The sequence below is a fragment of the Caretta caretta genome, chromosome 11 (genome assembly GCF_965140235.1).
Source record: "Caretta caretta isolate rCarCar2 chromosome 11, rCarCar1.hap1, whole genome shotgun sequence".
NCBI classification, from domain to species: Eukaryota; Metazoa; Chordata; order Testudines; family Cheloniidae; genus Caretta; species Caretta caretta.
In genome coordinates this window covers 19,826,015-19,852,991 of record NC_134216.1, presented here as the reverse complement: position 1 = coordinate 19,852,991, position 26,977 = coordinate 19,826,015, and the positions used below count along the sequence as shown (strand labels likewise).

At 37.4% G+C, this 26,977-nt stretch overlaps 1 protein-coding gene across 2 annotated transcripts in view; it reads right to left on the bottom strand.

The window, feature by feature from the left end:
* The window catches only part of THSD7B (thrombospondin type 1 domain containing 7B), a 536,363-nt gene that overhangs the window by 105,098 nt on the left and 404,288 nt on the right, over window positions 1-26,977 (bottom strand). For both annotated transcript variants that reach the window (XM_075117806.1, XM_048870341.2), the window contains one exon: window positions 24,397-24,575. In XM_075117806.1, the coding sequence (XP_074973907.1) occupies window positions 24,397-24,575 (179 nt within the window). The remainder of the gene's footprint in view (window positions 1-24,396; window positions 24,576-26,977) is intronic.

Sequence of the window (26,977 nt, the reverse complement as noted above, 5' to 3'; positions counted from 1 at the left end):
ATCTCAGCAAGGAGGCCAAGGACTGAATAAGAGTATGATGGAGACTTAACTATCACCTCAGGCCCAAAGGTGGTGGCACCAGAACATTGGTGAGGCAATGCAGCTCTGATGCTGCTCATATTGTACTTGTTCTGTGGACAGAGACCTTCACAGTTTCCCAAATCTTTTATTCTGGTTTCCTTTCATGGACAGGGAAAGGTCAAAGGGACAGCACTTCACTCCCCGTAAAGCATCTTAGCAGATGTCTGACAACTATCCTTCAAAGCTATTTTTTAGTTCAATTATCTAAGTGTTTTTTTCCCCTCCAAGTTTAGATGACGCCCTATTCCAAGCACTATTCACACGTCAAGCTCCAAAGGTCAGCTACTTTTGAGCTGTCTGACAAATGTGTGGCAATAATATTTTACAGTAATTTCAGACTTGCCAAACTCATGAATGAATAACTAGATTTTTGTAAAGATTTTTTAATTACCTTTGAACTGACATCTAACAGCCCCAAGGGAGAAAGTTATTAGTGAATAAAGAGAGGGCTCTCTAAATGAAACAGTTTTGCAATCTGATCTGTAGCACCTGCTGGTTCTATTAAATACAAACTTTGCTAAATAACATCATCAAGGGCATTGTCTTGTAAAGTTCAGTTTTCAATATTTTGTATAATGAAACTGTTTTCTTTTCACCTTGTCCATGACCTTATGACAAGAACTACACGTTCTTATGTATTTTTTCAACTGAATTAACCTTTAATTGCTTTATCTAATTACAAAGTGTGAAAAATCACTCTCCAAATATCAGCTGTTAATAGCTTTGCATTTGTAGACCACAATAAATGCAATTGGATTCTGAAGCTTGTGTTAAATTTAAGGTTCAAGAGTAACAAGGTTGTACACAATGACTGTCTCCTTGTCGGAATGCATGTGAAATATTTGGTATATAACCTGTTGACTTTTATTAATCTGAGAATTTGGTACCTTGGTTTTAAAAAATACACAATAAAAATAAAGATGGAGAAAAATACATGACGGTGTGGTGAAGTGTAAAAATTTTACTGGCAAAATGTTTGGATGGTGCCACTAAAATTTTGCAGGTCATCTCAAATAGCTGCTAGTAAACTCTTTAAACCCCAGTATACTATCTTGTGTTGTAAATAAGACTATTTTAAAAAACACACATGCACATTTTAGATGGTCTTCAAAACTTGGTTTGAAATTATATTTTCTCTTACTTCACTTGTAAGCCATACACCTTAGTCATCATACACCCACCCGACAGGCTTCATAGGAAATACCATGTTAATCTCTGCCTCTCTCTCCCTCAATCTCTCCTGTTGGAGATGTTCATTTTTGTATAAACAATTACATATTCATTGGGCAACAGAGAGTGTGAGATTGACTCTACAGCCTCTATAGAGCACTCACAGGACATTGGGAGACTCAGGTTTAAGACCCTGCTCTAACAAATATTTAATTATTTAAACCAGCTCCTGCAGGAGAGATTGAGGGAGACACCCCCACCCCAGAGCACCCAATAGCTTTGAGTCAGGGCACTCATCTGGGATGTGGGAGACTGACGTTCTTCATGGGCCTTCCATATCCCAGGTAAGTGCCCTAAGCACCAAGCTACTGGCTATTCTGGGGTGGGGTTTTCTCTCTTCTTTTGACCAGAAATTCTATCCTGGACCAGAGGAAACCTTCTTGATGAAAGTTGTGTTAAAAGAGCCCTTTCATAGGAAGGTTTGGTTTCAATGAATCAGCACCTTCTGATGAAAAACTGATGAACTGAAAATTCTCCAACCTGCTCTCAAGATTAGTACAAACAAACAAAAAATCCTTAGACGTTCTAGCAGTTCTTAGCTTTATAAAGCCTTATGGTTGAGTGATTTTCCTCTCACATTGGAATAACTTCACTGAAGTTGTGGTGGTTCACCAGTGTGAGAGGAGACTCAGAATCAAGGTTTTGAAAATACCATAAATACCTTTCAGAAGTAAACCTGAGTTACTTTAATAGAGCACTAAAGTACAACAGAGTGCACCTGTCCTGTGGGTGCTGTGATCTTCATTTTCTTGGAAACCCACAATTAAAGAGTGAATCACAGACAATTTTCTTGATGAAATCTTGAACTAAATGCAAATTAAATGTGCAACTACTGTAGGTGCAATTTTTTACAAAGGAAATAATGAACTATTTTTTGCCTTTAGCAACTGTAGCATGGTTTGTGCTACTCCAGTTATCTAAGTGAAGAGATCAGTAGATTTAAAACAATCTAAATATGATTAAGATCACTTGTTTTTCACAGTTTATCATAAAATGGGAACAAAATGAGAAAAAGCTGCAGGAATTGTCTTTTGCCTCCTTCTTTACAGTGAGCACTGTTTACAAAGCTGAGTGCGGATTACAGAGAACTGATACTGCAGTAGTTTTGATACCAAGAGGGAAAGGAACTGGTAGCTTGGTGGAGATGAAATATTAACATATTAGGCCATTCTGGCTCCCATACAAGTTAGTTAAGGGGAGTTTTAATCAAGTGACTTTAATTGGAGCAGGATGAGGCCCATTAGTTAATCCAACAGTTTCCCTTCATCTTTATTGTACATATTTAAAATTATTAAAAAGAAAAAAAGCAATAGGCAGGTAGTGTGTGTTATCAAAGAGCTGTTCACTTTCCATACTTTCATTATCCCCATAGGTTTGAAATGTAACAATAAAAACTAATATATGTTAACCTGGTAATTCTGTTAAATGGAGCTCTTTCAGAAGTGAAATCTAGGTACCTACATACTGTGTCCAGATACTGCAGTCATGCATGAACTAAAAATATCTAAACAATCATTTTTCCATGGAACTTAATGGAGGGAGACCACAATAACAACCGTGATAATTTGCACAGTGCAGTGCAACACAATACAAGAATTTGTGACTTTCATCCTAGTTCACTTTAAATGGAATGTTATTATCTTAGAATTTTATTGTGGGCTGATTTTGTTCCTCTGTAATTTCTTCTCGTGAGAAATATTCCTTTCCTTTTAAATTTCTAAGATGCAAAAGGAATTTGTCAAGCATGTAAGTAAACACTAAGCAACCAGTTGTGTTATCAGTGCATGTGTGACACCTGCAAATGATAAGTCTGCTCAGTAATTCTAAAAACTGATTTTCTGATATGAGGTCTCAGTTACAAAACACAGCATATATAATCATGCATGCCAGCTATAACCACACAATTTTAGGGCTGTGCATTCAAATAATTTGTATTTAATATTTCTCTCTTGGCATAGAAAACCTTTATAAGATACAATCTGTATTTCATAATTTAAAATCTACAATAAAATATTTGCAAAATATTATTGGGCAAGTTTAAGAGCAGCATGTGGAGATTTGGCTGTCTCTCTCATTAAAACAAATGGGTGTTTATAAACTAAAATCCCAGGAATCATGTTAAAAAAGGTAACTCAAATGTTTTCCACATTTAAGATGTAATAGAACATTCAAAGCTCATATTACGTTACAATGATGAAAACATATTTTATGCTAAAAATCTTTCAATTTTTAGACATAAACTACTGATAAACCTGTCGTGTTATTTGAAAACCAGAACAAGACTCATGGCTATATGAGAAAAGTTAGTATATCAAAATAATTGACCGGTATAACACTAACCACCTGTTCTTGCATGTAGTGTAAATTGGATAAAGAAAATCTCATGCTGCTCACAGTATAGACAAAAAAAAATGTACAATATTAGCAAGATTTCTACCAAGAAGTGCCAGATCCTGCTCTCTTCAAAGTCAGTTTGAATTTTCCCAATAGCTTTAATGAAAGCACAGACAGGCCAGATATTGTAGTGATAATTTCAGTAGACACTACCATTTAGAAAGCTGTCTTTATAGAACAGGTCTCTGTGTGCACCTTTGACTATCATATCAGATATACTGATATGCGCCATTGCTGCAGATCGGCCATAAAAATCAATTTAATCAGCTGGTTAAACTGGGTTTATGACTTCCAGAACAGTGAAAAGTAACTGGAACATACTCATGAATCTAGCCCTACAACTGTACGTTAGTAACATTATTATAGTTATCCACAAACAATTGTTTGTCTAAAGGGCTAATCATGGTTTCAGGCATAGATGGCTTGTTGTTAGAGGTAAAAAGGAAATAGGTTATATAGTGCCCTGGATCCATACATGAAATTCCCATGAATGAAGTTTAATTGCAGATCAAAGCTAGCATATAGCCCTTTGTCATGAACTGTTGTAAGAAGAAATATATATAAAACATAAAAGGCCTGATACCAATATCACTTATCCTGTTGTAAATCAGAAGTAATTCCTTTAATAGCACTAAAAACACACCAGTGTCAAACAGGAGTAAAAACACATTCAGACCCCATTTTTAAATGTTGCCTAATGATGATAAAAAAATTAAAGTATTCTATTGACAGGCACTGATTAGAGTTTTTGTTTTCATTTTATAGCCTAGGATAAATTTCAGAAAAATAGTTACAAAACTCATATTAACAACAAACTCCCAAAGCAGCAGGATGAAAATGTACCCATTTATGCGGTTTGGTTTACAATAGCAACAAACAATTACATTGACTTGTGCAGGGATATAGGAGTCTAATAACACAAAAATAAAGAGCTTTGTACATGTTCCTGCTTATGTTTACCAAGAACATAACCTATTAGAAAGGTTTATTTACATATCTTGTGGAGAAGTTACAGTCTATAAGAAATCAGAGTATTTCTGCCTAAAATTAGCATTTTAACTTTCCACAAAAGCAAATTTCCTTAAAGACCTTTCAATTTGCCAAACTATTTGTACTTGCTACCACCACTAGTGAATTTGGTAACGGCAAAAAATGTGGGAGGAGGCAGACAACCAGGTATAGTCAAAACTGTTTCTATATTTAGAATCTAGTTCTGTTACAAGAGAAATTGATGTGACTATATCACAGCCATTTTGTACACTCAGCCACCATTAACTGGAGTGAGAACAACACATTGTTAGAAATAATTTGAGCTTTGTATAAGCATACAAAATAGCTGCAGCTGCAGTTTTGCTGATAAGAATGGAAACTAAAATTGGAAGAATCATAAAAATGGGCAGAAGTTTGGATGGCTGAGCTTGGATCTGGGTGTTCCTGATTATGAGTTTTTGCTGATATTATGACTAGGACTTGCCTGATGATGTTAGGAAAACTGTTAGAGTGCAAGGAGTTACTATGAGTTATTAGCTTTGTTTTCAGTGACCTATAAAAAATTAGTCAGAATGTATAACTTGGAGAAGTTTGAAGAGGTTTTTCTATTAGCTAGGAGGCCAAGATCCAACTCTCCAGTGACTAGAAGGAAGGCTGGCCACCAGAAACCTGCCACTGACCACGCAACTGCACCTCAAATTTTGGGTAACTATATCAGGGTTGCTGTAGACTATTGCTATTGTAGATGTGTGCTTTAGACCTAATAAAAAGGATTTTAGAGGAAAAGCACTCGTTTGTACCAATCATTTATCTGACGGAGGTGCTGTATCCCCCATCACTTTATTTGTTGAAACCTCCTAGAGATAGGAGAATATAAGTTATTGTAGTTTCGGGTTGAGAAAACCCTGTGTAACAGTTCTGTGGTTAAGAACTTCTCACCTGGATATAGTATATACCAAGGATTTATATATTTTTGAAAGTGAAAATGTTACAGATTTCACGCAGACATGGAGGGAATGCAAATTATGTAAAAATGAATGTTGATGAAAATATTTGATGGGGGGAGCATCCCAGAGCCCAGGCTCTAGCCCAAGCCTGAACATCTACACTGCAATTAAACATATAACTGGAGCCCCACGAGTCCCACAAGCTGACATGGGCCTGTTGCGGGTATTTAATTGCAGTGCAGACATACCTGAATTGAATATGATAAATATATCCTTTATGCAAGTATTTAGCTTGATTGAATTTCATCATCATCTTTATAAACTTGACAGCTCAGGACTGATGAGCAATATGTGTACTTGATTCTATGGGGCACAGTCTTTCAGGCTTCACTCTCAAGAAACGAATGTTACGGGAACATAAGGACTATTTATTTTATTTTGCTCACCTGCAAGACTATCCATAAAATCTATGTTTTCTGCCCACCAGATGATTACTCAACTGATACCAAGTTTATACAGGCAGAATATTTACATTCTCTTTCCACTAGGCAAACTCAAATTATAATTGATTTCTCTGATGGATTTTCTAATGCATATCTATTGCTTCTCTAGCTACTAAAGTACCTATTTACTGATGTTTGTTTTATCTATGAAAAAACTCCCACAAATATAAATCCTATCCAATATCAGCTCTTAGCTACAGGAAAATGAGACACAGAAGACCCTCCCCAGAGATTCATGTTTTAGGAACATTATACTGAAAACAAGAGCCTGATCCTCACAAACACTGCTGGGTGTACTATTTACTTCTGACTTCAATATAACTACTTAAGGCAGCAAGCATTATGGCTTGTAAGTGTTTGCAGGATCTGGCCCTTAATAAAAATAAGATAGCTACATAGCCCTTATGTAGGACATTACATGTTTACACACTTTCCAAACATTAACTCATTGATTTTATAATGCTAAAGCAAAGAACTTCAAGTGCTACATTTAACAGTTATTCTGGCATAATTAAATATATAAATTATATTAATGAGAATTAACATGTATTGCAATTATAGCAATGAATGTGGATCCAGATCTGGATCAGGACTTTCTCAGTATTCTTGAGCTTTGGGTTTGGCTCTTTTTAAAAGGGCCAGATAAGAATTTAGCGTACAAATTTGAATCCAAATCTGGATTTCCTCAATTGCATCTGGTTTGGTGTCCATCTCTAATTCACTTATAATGAACTGCAAGTTTCCAAATTTTGGAGCATTTCAGTTTTTTTCGACTACCCTATAACGTTCTTTTACAGTAACTTCTTTTTAAGTGGGAAGTAACTAAGCAGCCTGAAAGTTACAGCATTTTTGTCTGGAAATTCTATGTGCTTTGGTGCAAGTTTGTCAAAGGGTGGTTACCCAAGAAAGCCGTTGTTGTGTGTACTCTCCTGCTTCTCTGCAGTTATAGTTATATAACTTCCAGATCACACACCAGCAGTATCACATTGTCCTTCTGACAGTCACAGAATTTATTAAGGATATTGCTTACTCTAACATTTTATCATGGATTGATATTAAGGGTCTGGTCCTCCCCTACTGAAGCCAATAGGAGTGTTCCCTCAGACTTGAATAGCAGTAGGATTCATTCCCAGATAATACTTTTCACACAGGGTAGCTTGCTGTAATGAGAAAGATGATAAGACAATTGGATAATAATTGGACGAGTGGCAGCAAAGATAATGCTTCTTAGACAGTGAAGGAATCATTTGAATAGATATTCCCAGACAGCCACAGATGACTTCTTATGAGACTACTGAATGTAGGTTAAGGAACAGATTGGACCTATACTGAGACATTTTGAAACCTTTTATAGATTAAGGGCCAGATTTTCAGAACCGCTCAACACCCAACAGATTCCACTGGACACAATGGGAGCTGCTAGCACTTACAGAAATCTAGCCATTTTATCTCGGTGCCTATATCTTTTGAAAGATTGGTATCCTACTAGATCAGAGGTGGGCAAACTACAGCCCGCGGGCTGGATCCAGCGGCCAGCACCATGTCCCTGCAGCCTGGGGCGGGTGGGAGGGGAGCAGAGGGCTCCGTGCATTGCCCTTGCCTCCAGGCACCGCCCCCAGCAGCTCCCATTGGCCAGGAACAGGGAACCACGGCCAATGGGTGCTTCGGGGGAGTTACCTGGAGGCGTGGCAAGGGCACCGCGCCAAGCCCTGTGCCCCCTCATCCCCAGGGGCCGTGCAGGGATGTGGTCTGACCACTTCCCGGAGCAGCACGGTGTGGGGCCAGGACAGGCAGGGAGCCTGCCCTAGCCCCGGTGCACGCCGCTGCCACCCTGGAGCCACTTTAGGTAAGTGGCGCTGGGCCGGAGCCCGAACCCCTCCTGTACCCTTAGTCCCTGCCCTTAGCCCCCTGCTGTACCCTGCACCCCAACCCCCTGCCCTGAGCCCCCTGCACCTCCATGCACCCCAACCCCCTGCCCTGAGCCCCCTGCCGCACCCCACACCCTTCCTGCACCCCAACCCCCTGCCCTGAGCTCCCTCCTGCAGTCCGCACCCCTGCCCTGAGCCCCCTCCTGCACCCCAAACCCCTTCCCGAGCCCCCTCATATGCCCCGCACCCCTTCTCTGCCCCAATCCCTTGCCCTGAGCCCGTTCCTGCACACCGCACCCTCTCCCACACCTTGCACTCTCTCCCACACCCCAACCCTCTGCCCCGGTCCTGCATGCAATTTCCCACCCAGATGTGGCCTTTGGCCCAAAATATTTGCTCACCCCTGTGCTAGATGGTGAGAGCCTTTTTTGAGGTGCTGAGCACCCTAAATTGCCATTCAAATCAAAGAGACTGAAGGATACTCAGCTCCTGGTGGGTTTGGGTCCCCATACTCATAAAGTGATGTGATTCCTTAGAAATCTTTCAGCACCATTGTTCACCATATTCTGAAGGTTAGGTTAGCATTCAGAGTAGGAAATTGGAGCGCCTTTCTGATATATACAATAACAGGAACAACTATGTATTCATTAACTACTTCCCCAGCCAAATGCACAGATCAAAAACAGGGCAAATTTTTAAAAATAGCATATTGACCAGGTTTTGTGCTTCTGAAAGTCCTACTTAGAAGAGACTCTGCTACTAAATCCATATACCGTTGAATGTTACTCTTTTTTATTTAATAAAACTCAATTTTAGCCTCTTCAAAAAACCTCATGAAAATATCAGGTTGCGCAGTAATTAATTGGCAAGTTCTTGAAACACAATTTTGTTTGATCAAAAAATGAAAATTCTCTTCTCAATTAAGCCATAACTAATGAAAGTTTAGAATACTCTACATCTAAATTTAATAAATTTAATAAACTCAGAACTACTTAGAAAACGCATTTTTGTTGGCAGCATTAATGAGATCCATGTAGGTGCTACAATAAATGGCTTAGTCTTTGTCAATAGTTAGAATTGCATACTGTAAATCCTATTTACTTGACTCTATTTCTTGAGCTGATATTCAAATCTCTGCAGGATATGGGTATTTTTTTCAGAAAGTATCTGAAAGACATTTATAATTGTTAAATAAAACAATGCCCGGGATATTTTTCTTACAGTATGACAAAAAATACAAGTATTTTCATACTTAATGGAAACACTTGTGTGCATTTTGGTAGAAAAACTCAAATGATGGGTTGTAGGATCTTTAATGCTGATTTTTAAACCTATGCTCAAATCACAAAGTTAAATAAACTCCAGAAACAAAACTTTGTTCCAGAAACCAGTTAAGGTTGCTCAATGACTTAACTATTACATCATTTACAAAATCCAAGAACAAGGAAATCAGAAATCTTACACTGCCCACATCCTAAACTAGTATCACTCCTCTGATTTCAATGGAATTACACTGGTGTATAATTGGAGTACTACAATGATGAAAGAAAGTGAAAAGAAATGCATACTTCATCACAAACAACAGCTATAGCCAGCCAAGAGAGGGCACCTTGTTCACACATACATGTTCATACATGTTCACACGTAATGTTCATTGTTGTTCTTATTGAAGTCAATGCCAAAAAAACAAAAACAAAAAACAAACATGACTTCCAATTCTAGTGACATCAACGGAATCAGAATTGGGACCATAAATCCATTTTAAATGAAGGAGGGCAGGATTGGGCCCCAAATATAGCCACAGCAAAAAAACAACAAAGTTCGCTAATCACAACCTATTTTCTTCAAATGAAACTGGCATGTGAGTTTTCACCTATATGGAAATTCTGAGGAGATAATAAAGAGCAATTTTTGAACTAGAAGGAGACAAATGTTATACAAACATCAATTTTCATATCAGAGTAATAGTCAATGACATGCAACTCGCAAACAGTTTGATAAATTTTCTTTGAACTGCTGAAATTTTCTATTTTGTTATCAGAGTAAAAAGGGCAATTTTCATGCCATGCCAGTTCTCCAATCTTAAATTATATGTAGACAAACAGTTTTATAGTGTAAGGTAGTAGAAACTTTAAGTATGGAGAGGCTACTTCCAGTACATACAAGTTAATATAAAGCATTCACCTAATTACCAAACAAAGTACCACAGAGTCAACTCCTTGTTCCCACTCTACGTGTAAAGTTTATATTTATCACACTATAGTATGTGGCCTAAATTCTGTCCTATTGGGGCTTCCACTGAAGTCAGTCTCTGTGAAGTTCACACAAACATTCAAGGTCAGAATCTAGAATGTATGTGAAAATACATTATTTGTAATGCATCATTATCACTAAACATCAGTTTATTGTACTACTTTAGAATTATCATGATTGCTTTTAAAACTAATCCATAACTCTAACAAACATGTCCATAAAATATTTAATTCGTCCTTTAATTAGTAATTTAATAAGTACTAATACACAAATTAAGTTCCATTGATTCTGAATCCGTACATTAGCTTTACACATCTAGTAGATATTTTAATTTAGGGAGATTCTACCCTGATAGCAAATTTGTTTTGCAATCCACTATCATAACTGTCTTGCAGAGTGCACTAAGGTATCAGACTCAGTATGCTTATTATACTAAGTATGCGAAAGGAGTCAATAGTTTTGAGAGAGAGGGACAAATTTATTACGAGTTGCTTGTGATGGCAGGGGGCAGGAGTCAACAGTGCTGGGGCTCACTTCTGATTTGTGTCTTAAGGGCTTTAGCTGGCCTCTGGCAGGGGTCAGGAGGGATTTTGCCTCATACCCCCCCCCCATATATCTTCTTCCACTGAAGCATCAGAGATGGCCATGGAAGCAGACAGAACATTGGATGGGGTGTGCCAGGGCTCTGACGTCACACTGAGCGACGTTTCTCTCTCAGGTGCTTGACTGGCTGGTTCTTGCTCACATGCTCAGGGTGTGGGTTCAGGAAGAAATTTTCCCCCAAGACAGATTGGCAGTGACCTTGAGGAGGCGGGGGGAGATATGCCTTCATCTGCAGCATGTGGGTACATGTCTCTTGCCGGGATTATCTGGATATATTTCACTTAATCATTTCCCTTCTATTGCAAGGGCCTCAGGCATTCATGCACCTCGATCTCTCCTATTCTCAGTCTGTAGACATAATAGTCTAGTCTCCTGTGGGCTGTAATCCTTTGGTCTAATAGTGGTTGTTGGTTTTAGTATGTAGGTGTATCCTGGCTGATAAACAGGAGGGAAGAACAGATAATCTGGTGGTCCTTTCTAGGCTTAAACTCTATGACTTTCTGGGCCATCATAAAATAATGCTCGACATGGCCCTATCATCTGAAGAATGCTCACAATTCATTAGACTCAGCTAGTCCTACTTGTGGGAGAAAGTTCACAGATTTCTGGAGTTAAGGATTTGAAATGCAGAAAATAAATCTTGTTCTTGTCATGTTCCATACAGCAATTTCCAACCTCTGTGACACTGGCTTGTGTAACATCTCCTGGAGAATAGAAAGGATTCAAGAAAGTGCTGCCTAAATATAATAATGCTCATATGGCTAAGACACAAACACTGGAAATAGCTGACTCAAGTAACATGAATCATAGAATGATTAAAAGCCCTCATAACTTCCTTTTAATTGAGCAATAAATCACAGACTGTGCGAAAGTGCTGATTTATGTACACAGTACATAAAATGAGACAAGGCAGAATACACATCTTATTATACAAGAAGATCTCTATTCATTCACATTTCATTAATGCATAAAAATCCACTTCTCTTTAGTTTCTCGACCTGTGGTTACACCCTGCAACATATTTATCTATAAGACAAACCAATATCTAGCTATCTAATTGTAAATTAGTGTGGATTAACCTAATTTGTCCTCTTCGAACATGTGAATCTTTAATTGTAACCTTTTATATGAACAATAAAAGACCATCTAGGGACTGAACTCTGTTTGGCAAAATAGTAACTGCCTTTACTAAGAAGTAAAAGCCAAAAGAGGTTAATCTCACAATACATTTAAACAATAAGACACAACAGGTGGTTTATGTTGGATGATGATGATTATCCAGCAGAACAGCTCAGGTTAGGTTACAAGCCTAAAGAACCACTGAGTAAAATTTTACCCTTCACTTCATCCAAACTGTATGGGAAAAAATGAGTGCAACTGATGCAGAGATCCCATGACTGCTTTTCTAGTGTGAATGCTGAAATATCAGCTATGGGAGGGCTCTGAAGAAGTTCTGCATTCCACTGCAGTTTAGGGATGGATTTCACTTCCCCGTCTTCTCCAGTTCACACCCTCACAGAAGCCAAGTACCTGGAATCTTTGCAACTGGAGTGGATTTCATCTATATAGAAGGATCTATGCATTTAATCAACGTCTTTGACACAGGAAAGACATTTGTCTATCCCTCAAAAAGCTGTAATTGGGCTTGCAGCTCCAAAATCATAATGCTGTTCTCTGTCTAGCAGCCTGTTAAGGCTGATGATCCTGATACTGTCATTGAAAAAGATGTCAGAGTTGAATATTCAGATGCTATCTTAACTGTGCATGCTTAGTTGATGGCAAGTGAGGAACAATCTATACAGTCACATGATGATATATCAAGAGATGGAAAGCGTTCAGTTTCACTTTATTTTATGCTGCAGTCTTGGGAAAAGAAATCAAAAGAACAACACAGAATGGATAAGACAAAGAAAACTAAACAACATGAGTAGATTAATTTTTGGGTAATGAGCACAATAAATCTGTGTAAGATAAAAATATTAAAGGTATTAATTAGTACTAATGTACAGAGAATACAACAGCAACATTATCTACTTGAAATGACAAAACTGTAATCATTTTAATGTTGACAATGGAAGTAATTCAGATGCTGTACATGGGTGTATACGTGACTTTTAGTAAAAGTTCTAAGTGTTGGGTATTTGAATTAGCATAATTTATTTCTTCATGTTCATTCTCGTTATTTTGGACTAGTACAACTTAATTTCATATATATACACAGATTGTTAACTAGCTGACTATCAGAAAGTCTTGAGCTACATTGTTAGGAGAGATAGAACACAGACAGAACTTCTCTGCTCTGGAGAAGAGAGAGGAGAGAGAGATGTAGCCGTTGGGAGGGGCCAGAATGATAGCCACCGGTGAAGACGGGGAAGGTGACAGTGATGAGGAAGATAATGGCTAACATTTCAGGTTGTTCTGCAGGGGATGTTGTGAGTATGGATGTACAGATGTACTTTCTGTGTTATCTCTGTCTACCTTACTGAGTTAGAGTGTGTGTGACTTTGCTAAATGTATTAATAAATTCTTTATTTGTAAATAAATGAGTTCCTATAGTGTGAGTGTTGCACCTGTTACATTGGGGTTCCCAGCTATATAATAATTTTAATAATACTGGGCCTGATCTTGGGACAAGAAGCTGTCAACCCTCAAAGTGATAACTGGGAATTTTTATTCATAATCTATAGATCAGGCTACAAGCCCCTTAATTTGAAGGATCCTCCAATTAAGGCAATTTAGGAGAAACGGTGAACAGAAAATATCTGAGTGTGTGTTTACATTGATTAATATAGAAAATATTAGAACAGTTTAACTCTAAAAATGGTTTAATCCATGTACATGGATATGTGTATGTGTCTATGTATACGGAGTATTTCTGCCAGTTTTGCTAATGTCAGTAAAGATGGGAAGAAGTACCACATGGCAGAACTTAAATTGGAGATTTCAAAGCAGTAGAGGGAATTTAGCCACACGTCTTCCATTAAAATGAATTAAAAAGATGTGATTAAGTCTCTTGCACTGTTCTACCAAATCTCAGCCCAAGTACTAACATACATATCTACAATATAATCATTGCAAAAACTAGGTTTATTTAGCATGGAAAGGAGAAAAGCTGGACAGACCTTAACTGAGGTTTTCAAATGAATAAAAGGCTGAATGAACACTTATGAGTTTCTCTTTTTATAAGAAGAGGATGGTTAGCAAATTTGGAATAAGTAAAAGGAAATACCAAAACTACAGTACGCATGGGCCAGTTTTAAAAGTCAGTCTTTTTCTACAATTATCACTTACCACTTAGTGGCATGTGATATCCCAGAGTCTTCCTCTGTGCACGGGACAGAAGATAAATGTGATAGCTCAGATACCTTTGTGTGTACCTTGTGACTTTTGTTGCATTTTTAATAGTCACCACTGTACAATTAACTAGAAGTAATCGATGCCACAGGCGACAGTCAAAAACCTAGACTTTTTAGAAAAAAGGTTGGATAGTTTCCTGACTTCTTGGATAGCAGTAGTTGTGTAAGCTTAGTGCAATAACTCAAATTCTTCGGGGTAATTCCTGATCGCCTGCAGGGGCCTACTTCTTCACACTTGTCTCTTTCTTGCTTACACACACACTCATATGCCCACATACAACATTACACAATTGATTATGTTCATCATGGGGCAGATCCTTGGCTGGTGTAAATTGTCATCACTCCATTGAAGTGAATGGAACTACCAACAATTGACTTCAGCTCACCAGTTGAGGATTTGTCACATGTTTGTTTGTTACGTCTTTCTCTGAAGCCTCTGGATATCAGACTAGATTGAATAATAATTGAACCTGATAAGGTAAATCATACTGCATGTTCATATTCTATATATATTATATATAGAAGTCATTCCTTAAGAGATACCATATGTCATATTTGAGTCCAGAAGTCTTGCAAGGAACATTTAAGAGACTGAACAAAGAACCTCAACATGGTATTACAGACTACTACAAAAATCACCTTTTAATTATACTGAGACTTCTTACACAGTAAAATCTCAAGTCACAGTGGGAGGACTTGATTCAGGATTCAGGTATCCTGTAATGTGGAAAAGTTTCCTGAGAACATTATTTTGTTCAGACTGTTTTATCCTTCCTGACATTATAAATGGCATTAGGTTTAAAAAGGTATAGTTTAAGGTCAGTTGTCATTTCTGTTAAATGCCTAGCTTGTCAGAAGTTTATTAATTTGCCATTTTAATTTAAATTTCATAGGAGTCAATTACCTTGCTGTAGAGATGGTTTATTTTTCCTTTAAAATATTGATCAGATTGATTACATTGTTTTGTAGCTATAGACTGGATAAGGTTTGAGGAGGGTTTATTAATATTTGATGCTTTCTTGATCGACAGTGTAATTTTAAAAATCTTCCCTAGCTACAATGGTCTTTCTGATATAGGTGTGAGGAGGTCATCCAGTGGCCTGTACATAAAATAAGTATCCTGCTGTATTATAAAGAAAAGGGACTATTCCTGTGAGTAAGGATATAATCTAATGTAGAAGAAGCTTCATTACAGGGTAACATAACCATGTTTTTTCTGTATTGTACAAATATAGAAAATCTTATATAGGCAGTGTAATTAAAAGCCATGCTTTGTAATATAGAAGAATATTCGCTTTAAACATAAATATGTCATAGGTATTTATTTCTCACTGCAGACTGGCGCCTTTAACCAAAATTACTCCCTCTTCCTCACAGCTTGCATTCTTCCCCCATAAAGAAAAGACACTACATTTTGAATACTGCAATACTTTTAACTGAGCAACATTCAGCTCTACAATGATACTGCACTGGCTCAATTGAATTGGTGCAGGGTCCACAGAACCAAGAGACTAGAATGTCAATAGGAACTTTAAATACTCTTGTATCTACACTGTATTTTGCCAAAGGAACAAATAGAATGGGACAAACTCTTACTTATTAACCAATGGTGAAATGTGTCCAAGGGCAGAGATGACGCAAATGGCCCTGAATGCAGGAGCACTCCACTAGTTCTCCTGAATGAAAGGATTGTGTGATATTCTTACCACAGAGAGAGCACTCGTATTATAGCTCCTGGCTTCCTCAACTGGCTCAGTCATGGCAGTGATGCATACCCTGAGATCCCTCATACTAACTTCTTGCTGGTTTCTGAATTTAGCATCTGAGGAGCAGCCGGTATAACTACTGCTCCATTGTTTCTGAACAGCATCCATTTCATCCATGCTGGTTTATCTGACAATGTGAATGGGAGCACATTACATAAGCCCAGTCATGGTATAAAGATGTGTTCTTTCTGACTTAACTTGCTCTCCTTATTTCGTATCCTCATGAGCAAAAGTCTGGTGAGAATAAGTCTTGAAGTCAGTGAAACTTTCTCCACCAATATAGGAAAGCATGAATCATACCCATTCCAAAGATAACTTAGTGGTTCAAAAAACACTGAAGACCTGATAAATGTCAAAACAAAGATTTTTACCTAAATAAAATAATGTAACAATGTTTAAAAAATTGACAATGGAAAGGAAAGATGGTATTGTCAAAAAAACAAAGTCCTGAGAATCAGGAGACCTTGGGAACATCACATGCCTTAGTTTCCTCAGCTATAAAGTGGGGATAATATTTATCTGCCTCTCAGTACGGTTATGAAGCTTATTTCATTTATATGTGGAAAAAAATTGGAGTTCTTGGATGGAAGGTGTTACAGAACTGCAAAGAATTATAATTAATTTCTGTTATGTGCTGGTTGACTTATCCAATCAAGGATAAGTCTGTAATCTTCATGGAAACTGGCGACTCTGATGGGGTGGTACAAGGTTCTTGATGTAGGTTTGCTTTCACATTTTCACAAGGCAGGGGGTCTAACTAGCAGCCTATAAAGGTCAGGCTTTGCTTTCTTTCTCCACTCAGAGAGTGGATGGTTATTCTGATGGAAAATATATTGTATTCACTTCAAAAACTCATTTTAGTTTTAGCAAAAAAAAGTCTGTATGGAATACAGGATTTTTCAGGTTTTTTTGCCACTGAGAATTTTTTCCACAGAGCTATACAAAAAAACACACAAATCATTTTTTCTATATTATTAAAAATGACTAAAATTGGAAAAAAAATAGTATCTGTACTATAGTTCTATCTTTTTACTTTGGAAATAAGAGAAAAACATCTCTTTTTCTGTAGGAGAAATTGAGATTAAGAGCAGGATTTAGGTACCTGAAACTGAATTGGACATGAAGAAAATCAAAGAAAGTACAATGGCAGAGCCAGCATGGAAAAAACACAAGGTTTCTTTCCCCAGTTAAGCAAAGCCAGAACTTGCAGTTTTTATTTCTCCCATCTCAACAAGGTTCTCAGTATAGCGTTCTATCAATATCAATGATGGTTCTTTTACTTACTGGTCAGCAGTGTACTGCATTCCATATATACTACATATAGTAGATAAAAGAAGCATATAAATAACTGCGTAAGGTTATTGTTATTGATACAATATTCTATGATAGAGCACAGAAATGGCTCCATAGAAATCCTGTCCAATAAAAATGTAAGATCCACCTAATTGTGCTATTGGAAAGGAGTCGGGGAAGGGTGCAACCAGCAGAATTCTGGTTTACATTTCTGTTAGAGCAGAACTGATTGCAGAAGCCAAGCCAGTCAGGCTGTACTGCAGTGAGTGCTTTACTACAGATATTCTTGACATAGTTAAAGACCCTAATCATGCACTTACCTGAAAAAAAGAGTAAGCCTGAAACTGATCCCAGTTGCATGGAACACAGTCAAAATTAAGAGCATAAACATGAAATATATCTACTAGTCACAATCAACCAGTGAACAGATAGATACATGCAAGAGGTTTTAACCCAGGTCCTGCAAATAAGGATTTGTATACAGGATGATGGCAGAAAAAGAGGAAAATGTTGCAGTGCTCTCTGTCTGCTTCTCAAATCTTTCATTGTGCATGAATGCCATTGTTCCCTGAGAATGCCTGATTATACCTAAGTATGCACCTTGTTCCATATGTTGACCTGAGATAAGACATGACATCTTGCTCCATTATAGCTACAGTTCTTACAACACCAGTTATATATCAAAGGGACTTCTGCAGTGAGATCAGGATTGCAGACAGTAGTACGCGGTAATGTCTATTATTTAAGGTTGCTCATTCCTTTGTCTCTTAGAAGTTGCTTTCAGAAACTGATAACTTTGGAATATTTTTATCTTTTGGGATGAAATTTGGCATATTTGTTGTTAGCTCAAAAACATTTTTTTCTAAAGTTTGAGTTAGAACAGTTCTATCATTTTCTAGAATGACAAGAGGATATAAAAATTCAAGCAGCCTTAACTTTGGCATATTCAAACTTCTGAGAGCTCTACTTCTAAACTGTAACATTTTCTTCATGTATTTTTTTTTTTTGGTATAGGATATATTTCAGAAGAAGCATATCTGTTGTAAAGTGTAAGGTACTTGTTCTTCTCATATTCTAATGTATCCACTGTCCTCTCTGGAGTGAACCCTTAAAAATGTCAGTGGTCCCTTCCAACCCTGATATTCTATGATTAAAAAAAAAAATAAAGCAGTAAATCTAAATTTCAACTACCAAAATATTTTCGTACTACATTTGGATCTAGTAAGACTACCTGTAAAGAATATGTAGTTAAATATTCACAAGCAATATTAAAGAATGCAGGAATACCTAGGGAGGTGGTAGAATCTCCTTCCTTAGAGGTTTTTAAGGTCAGGCTTGACAAAGCCCTGGCTGGGATGATTTAACTGGGAATTGGTCCTGCTTTGAGCAGGGGGTTGGACTAGATGACCTTCTGGGGTCCCTTCCAACCCTGATATTCTATGATTCTATGATTCTAAATAGTTATTTGTTCTCAGCAGGGAAAATTAACTTGCCAACAATATATTTCTGAGCAATCAACAAAGAGATGATCCTTAGAATTCATGAGTCTTTAAAATAAGATGTATTTTTGTAGTGATCCCCAAAATGTATAAAAATATTCAAGTTATGTACCTCCTCTAGTTTGTATTTAACCTTCCATCATGTAGAATTACATATTGAACAGCTTAGCAGCTGCATGCTGTGTAGCATATTTAAATAAGAGCCAAAAATGTTAAAATGTAAATGCTATGCAACTTCTAACATGCACAGCATGGCAGAGACTATCTGGCAACTAACCCCATAATCCAATCATCTGTTTAGAAACAATTGGTATTGAACTTTTACATGCTGTGTCCATTTAGTGTTGAAGGTATTGCAAAAACAATTTTTAGCACTTTGGGTCCTAACACCAAAGTGATACAGTATATTGCATGCGTTTGGTGTTAATACACTGGCTGTACATTTCTTTAAAATGCCACAATTAATCTACTGATTTCACAGGCAAATATGTAGAGCAATTTAAGTGATAAGATGCATAGATCAAATGATTAGATTAGAATACCTCACACACACAGCCCACAAGGATTTTGTTTTTTAATCTAACGTATTAGAAAGGAACACAAAATCATAGCAGAAATCCATGAGGATCTGATTCATTCCACTGAATCTGTAATTCTCAGTTGGTTCCATGAATGAGAGGCAGAGACTTATCACAGCAGAATTAATTCTATTAATTCTGAATTAGTTTATTATATGTATTAGAGAATTAGTTTACTGTGAGAAAGGGCTCCACACTTTGAAAAAATAAACAACTATGGAGCAGACAGATAGTTAGAAGTTATGGCAAAGACTAACGGCCAATACAATGAGCTGCTGAATGCTTCCTGTAAAGTGCAGTGTCTCCTTGGGTCCTACAAGATTTAGTGGTACCCAATAACTTGAAGGGGCACAAAACATGTCATAGGATCACATGCTAAAATCCCTCCCTCTCCCCTAAAACTTTTTGGAACACCAAGGTTCTCCTGCAAACTCCACTGGGAAACCTGAGCCTAGAGGCCTGGTCAAAATATTCTGAAATAAAATCAGAGGAATATCAAGCAGGAGGAGGAAGGTGATATTACCTCTGTATAAAGTATTAGTGACACCATTACTGGATTGTTACATCAGTTCTGGTGTGTACACTTTTAAAATGATGTTGAAAAATTGGAAGAAACTCAAGAGATACAAGAACCTTGTATTTAGTATGGTATGAAAAACATTCCTTATAATAAGAGAGTTAAGAAGCTTATTATATTTAGGTTATTGAAGAAAAAGTTAAGAGGCAAAATGATCAAAGTCTATCAGTAACCATTGTCAGATACTAGATGGCTCTTTAAACTAGCAGACAAAGGCATAACAGGATCTCAGGGCTAGAAGTAGAAGCTAGAAAAACTGATCTCTAAAAATAATTGTAAATGAGGAATCATCATCCAATGGGGGTGTTCCTACTGGAGTCAAACAGGAAATTGTTCTGGCCCAATACTATTCAATATATTTATCGGTGATCTGAAAAACAATATAAAACCATTGCTGGTAAAGTTTGCATATGACAAAAAATTGGTAGAGTGGTAAATAATTATGTCAGGTCAGTCCTACAGAAGGACCTGGATTGGTTGGTAAACAGGCCTCACTTGAACAACATACATTTTAACACAGCTAAATGTAATCTAGGAACAGAAAATGTAGATCAGATTTATGGGAACTGTATAGAGCTGACTGGAAAATGTTTTGACTTTTTTTTTTTTTGGTCTAAATTTTCTGATTAATCAAAATGGAAACTTTCCATGGAGAAATGTCAATTTCAATGAAATTATGATGAAAACCAAGCAGGTTTCCTGCCAACTTGCCTACCCAGCTCCTTAGCAATCCACATGGTTCTAAGGTTCTCAGCAGCCTGGGCTCCCATTCCATTCCCCAGAGAATTTTGGTATTTTGGAATATCTGAATTAAACCAAATGTTGAAAAGCGAAAAACCTCCACAAAATGAATTACAATTCTCTGCCCAGCTCTAGGACTTGATTTTGAAAAGCAATGACTCAGAAGAGGACTTGATGGATAATCACCTGAACATGACCACCCAGTGTGACGCTGTGGCTAAGACAGTTGTGATCCTTGGATGTATAAACAGGAGAATATTGAATAGAAGAGTATGGCATCAGAGAGATCATTACTGCAATATTTCTTATAGTTCTTGTGTCCACACTTCAAAAATGATGTTGGCATATTGGAGAGTTTGGAAAAGGGTTACAAGAATGATTTAATGATTAAAAATGTTTAACCTATATACCTAATGTAAAAGAAGGGTTAAGAGTTGTCTTGATCACAGTGAAAGTTTCTACATGGGGAGAAAATGTCTGTGTGTAGAGGCCTCTTTAATTTAGCAGACATAGGCATAACAAGAGCCAATGACTGGAAACTGAAGTCTGACAAATCTAGATTAGACCACTGGAGTAACTTTCTTAGGGATGAGATGGCTTCTTCAGCTTTTACAGTCATTAAATCAAGATTAGAGGTTAAATCCTGGCTCCACTGAAGTCAATGGCCAAACTCCCAATAACTTCAATGGGACCAGGATTTCATCCTCAATGTGTTTCTAAAAGATATGCTCTAACTCACCGCAAGTTATTTGACTTGATGCAGGAATTACTGGGTGAAGTTCTAGAGCTGGTATTATAAATAAGGGCAAACTAAATGATCACAATGGTTCCTTCTGGCCTTAAAATCTGTGAATGTGTGAAATCCAAATGGTCTTCCTGAACCATCAGTTGGGAAATACAAATCCTATTTTGGGACTAGTCATTATCATCACAGATAGCAATCTAACCTCATGCCACCTTACAGGTGTGCCTATTATCCAAGTGAAAGCTAGAGAATTCAATGTGGTTCTACTGACATCAGGACCTTCCATTCATAGGTCTGTCTATTCCAATGCACATAGAAGTCAGTGGGAGTCTTTCTAGTGAATCCAATGGGCTTTAGATCATGTCTCAGATGCCTAGATAAGGAGGCAAAAAACTCAACCCCATTTAGCTAACTAACAGTCATGTTTCTTGGCAAGGATTATACACCAGTGAATCCGAAAAAGTCAGTAATTCTCAACTTTTGACTGTCTCTTTCCTTTAATTCCTTCTAAAAGGGGCTTGAAATTAGATAATCGAATAGGCAAGGGACCGGGAAAGGTTTATAAAAACATATTTATTTTTAATAGACATCATCTACTGTGTCTGTGGGTGACAAGAGTTCATATCCTTTCATTATGAAAGGAGCTTATTGTCGCTGTATGAGTTACTGTAGGATAACATTTTGCTTCTTTGGTGATCTGCCTGCTCTGTAAGTGAAAGCACTGAGGTATGGATATAATGAATCTTACCTGCATTCTCATATTATATTTCCTGGGACCCTACCGCTACAGTTAGACTGCCACCTTTGTATTTGGGTGTATAAAAAGCAATAAAAAGATTTAAAAGGTTGTCTATATCTAGAAGGAGAAAAGGATAAATTGTGAATAACGTTAAGCCACTTCTGAATCCAGGCTTTCAAAACTGTCATACAGAATACAGTTACTGCAGCCACAGTTGCAATTTAAATGAGTGTTTCCTCTAGCTGTGGGACCTGCAAGGTATTAGATAAAGAAAGACCTAAACAAATAACAGGATTGCAAAGTTCCATATAATATATGTGTTTTTGTCCCTTTGCCAATTAATTTTGACAGACTGAACCTACTGAGATATGAGAGTAGGAAAAACTTTGAAAAATGCTTGATCAATTTGATTTAGGGTAGAAGTGCGTAAAATCAATCAAAATAGTTATGAAAACTCTATTAGTCTTGTTTCCACATATAACATTATTTAGGTAGCTGTTTCTAAAATGTTGAAGTTTTTTTAGGGTAATAATTCCCTAAATAACAATAATATAGTTCCCTAAATAACAATTATAGTTGAGGTATTTTTTCCTGTAAAGCCATTCTTGGACATTAAACATATGCAGATTAACAGTAAAGGGCATTTCCATACATTACAGCTTTAATCAATACTGTATTTATTTTAATAACACTCATGAAACAGTCATATTTTCAGAGTGAGGTGAAGGTTTGTGTACACCTTCCATTCACTTCAATGGGAGCTACTGAATGCAACTTTGGCCCAAAGTGAGGTTACAAAGATGACTTTCAGAGTGAAAAATGAAGACAATGAAATCCTGTGAACCTGATTTACAAATAAAATGAATTTAAAGTCTAATATTTAAAAGATAAATCTTGGTCTTACAACAAATGAGTAAATAGCAATTTGCTGGTGCAACATATGTAGTTAGATTGTATATAGATTGTAAGCTGTTTGGGACAGGGACTGTCTTTTTGTTCTGTGTTTGTACAGCGGTCAGCACAATGGGGTCCTGGGGTCCGCAACGGGGCACCTAGGTTCTGCCGCTATACAAATAATAAACAACAACAGTGGCAGTTGGGGCAGAATCTCAGTAACATGCAAATTGGGATACCCCAGACAAATGGCCTAGGAATGCTATTACAGGGCCTGGATATGTACAGGAGTAATGGATGTGCTTTGTCGCTCTTCCCCACATACAGGTTTGTGGTCCATTGTATGTGCACTCTGTATAGATCCACCATGGCTCTGCTAGACACACATCTAACCCCTAGTGCAGACATGTGCTAGGATGTGCTGCTCCCTACTGTTTAGAGGGGTACAGAGTCCAAATCATAGGATCTGAATTTGTGTTGGATATGATGGGCTCAAGAGTGTGAAATTCCAGGGAATAATGTCAGGTATGTATTTGACAGTACACAATTATAGTAAACTAAAGGACAGCAAAGGCACCTCTTACAAGAGATTTGTATTAACCTTGCCTTCTTAATTAGGTGGCTGCCTCCAGAGGTGAAATAGAGTAAAGGTGAACATTTACAAATACCTGACATGAAAATTAAGGGAGAATTTATATTGATACTGAATGATTTTGTTGTGGTTCTCTTTGGAAACAAATAAAAAATAAGAGATGTATTAGTTATATATTATGATGTCAGCTTTAATAGACAATATCCTTTCACTGTATTAAATTACCACATTATCTGAAGAAATGCTTTCCTCCTAATTTTCCATCCGAAATAGTTTAGTGTTATATTTACATGCATTAGTGTACATTCCTGAAAATTATCTTGTAATTGTATCATAGTAATTATAGTACCTTTAAAAATTATAGTACCTTTAAAAATAAATAATAATAGTTTGCACAATTCTAACCAGTAAGATTTAATTAGCAAAAAAATGTTATCTTTTGAAATATTTAAAAACAATTAAAGAAGACCAAGTTTTTAAATTATCAAGTCAGACATGATCAAAACCATTAAATTAAGATCAAAACTTAAGGCATGGAAGATTTTTTTTATTATACTTTGGAGTTTTTCTGAAGAGCATATCAAAATGAAATTTGAGGAGCTACCTCAGTAACTACATTATGGAAACCACAAACTCTATCCATGAGCTATTTGGTTGAGAACAGTACTTATTTAATGACTCCTTATAGTACACTGATCAAAGCAAAGATATTTGATAATATTTTATTGGCTACTTGATACACCTCACCTGATTCTTCAGATCCAGTGTTGGGCATGGACGACCTCCATTGTAAGGCTTTTCTTTAAGCCATTTGGATCGAATTTTCATTCCAGTTCCACAAGAAGAACTACAAGTGGCCCAACTAGACCAGTCACTTAGTTTGCAATCAAATGGACAAGGAATTACACAAGATTCTTCAATGTATCCTAAAACAAAAATTCAGAAAGGACATCTTAGTCAAAGCGATATGATATAAACTGTATCTTTCTTTTCTTCACAAACTTTTCAGAGTAATGTAAGGAACAGTTTGAGAATCATCTAACTAGAAATATTCTATAGGACTAACTAGAAATGTTCTATAGGACAGAAGAAAGTGAGAAGATATTATAAAAGTGTCACAAATATTGAGGGGAGAATTAAAGATAAATCCAGTTAACAATAACAGTTGTTACACTGGTATCAAGAGAAGAATCAGTGTATGCTGAAGATACTTTTCTTGACACATAATTATGGCAGTATTGGCTAGAGCTAACAGTGACTAGGATTTATTTTTAAAAAATGAACAATCTCATGGAAGACTTGATAAACTTGAATAATACTGAAGAGAACGTCAGAAGAGAGTTACCCTGAAAATAAAAAAACTACTGGAAGTAACCGCTAGGTGGCAGTTGCGTACCTTATAAGAAGCTGCACAAAAATAAGTTAACCCCAGGGGACTGCGTGCGCACCCTAGATCTAAACATACATAGTGTTCTCTGTCTTTGGCCACTGGGATGGAACTAGCTGCCCACATATGTTCTTGCTCATTTTACTGCAAACTTCCTCTACTTTTATTCACCTGTTTTCATGTCTGTGGATGTTATTTTGGTTTAAACATGAGATTTTGTATGGGGGAGGGGACCACAAGAGAATGGAACTGGCCACAACAATACACCACTGGCTGCAGGATCAGCAACTGTATCAGAAGGCCCACGCATGCCAACAGCAGAGAACGTAGTGATGGAAATGGTGACGCAAACAGGTGAGTGACACCTCTGCTCTATCTCTGAGCCTTTGTTTTCCATACTTTCCCTTTCCCTTTAGTGTTTTCATCCTGCCTATCCCCTCTGCACATTCTTTGCACTATACAATACTGGATTTTCTTACTTTACTGATTGTGCTAGTGCTAATTTAATGTGCTCCTATTGGCAGGCATCCCTGGCCAATAACAGAGACCAAGACAGCCAAATGGTCATGGAAACAGCTCATTTGTCCATTCAGGGACAAGTCTCTGTGCTCCAGGGGGGAAAGGGACTGCCAATTGTTGCAGAGGGATGCAAGAGAGTAAGTTCCTTGCACCCTCCCTGTCTTGCCTATATCTGGAACAGCCAGGCACAATCTGGTCTTAAGGAAATATTCATCTCCCAAAATAACTTTATTATAATGTACTAGAAAAATAATCCACTTGTCTGTCGAATCTGAATCCTATGGAGCTAGCATGACACCAGCTGAAATACTATCTACGCTGTGAGCCAAAATGTACAAGCCAGAACCAATATCTGCCATTCTGTAAGCCTGGAGAAGATGGAAATAAACACACAGGTCATCCTTAGGAGGTGCCTTTTAGCCACTATCAGTGGCAAGGAAACACCAGTGACACAGAGCTGCACAAACTCTGTACTGATGTGGGAGAAACAGCTCATATGAGACACAACAGTGTAAACGTCAATGGTCTCTGTTTTAAATGGATTTTATATTGAAGTTGCAAAGCAAACTTTCTGCTTTGAGATGGAAAACACAAGTTGTGAACTCTCACACAGTAAAGGCCAGGAACAACTTTACCTAGTTAACCAGTCCCTTAATTCTTGTTTCTGAAAAAACTAGGCTGACAGCTGTTATGAGATCGATTTGAATGTATTTTGAGAACTAGAGAAAGGACGTGTGTGAGAACAGTGGGTGAATGATTTATTAGGCAATTAATTATTTTTATGGATTGTTGAAGTCTACAACAGCTGCTGAGGCCATTTGATATAATTTGGCTATTAATTCCAGAGGTGTAGGCAGGACAACTTCCCCAAGACTTGCCTCTTTTTTTTTTTTTTCTTCTTCACCCTTTTGATGTTTTTGAGGCCCATATAATCTGTGATTACAGCAATAGACAGTTGAAGGAAAGTGCTGGTTAAAGGGGAATTTTCAAAGCTAACCACAGGCTAGAGCTTCATGACTTTGAGGAGACTGGACCAGGTTGTCAGGGTCAGAGATGTGTTTTCTGCCTAATTTGTTCAGGGACCTCTTGTGAGAGAACTTGAGGTGGGGCAAGCTGGAATCACAGCTATGAAGACCAAAGTGAATGCAGAAGGTTGTATGCTCTTCTGTGTATTCCCTTTTGGAGTTTGACAGCTCCTGGAACACAGAACTGAGCCTTTAGGGGTCCTCCCCCAATACTACAGCAACCATGGCTCCAGAACCTCCAGATATAATTTCCCAGCCTGCTTAGGGTCCGGGTCGGGGACAGAATAGACTGGAAACTCCTAGAAAAGCCAATGAGGAGCTTTGGATGGAGTGATTTATAAAGACCCTTTGCTGGGCCAATGAGGAACCAGGACTGTGGAGTCCCTCAGTGGGAGGG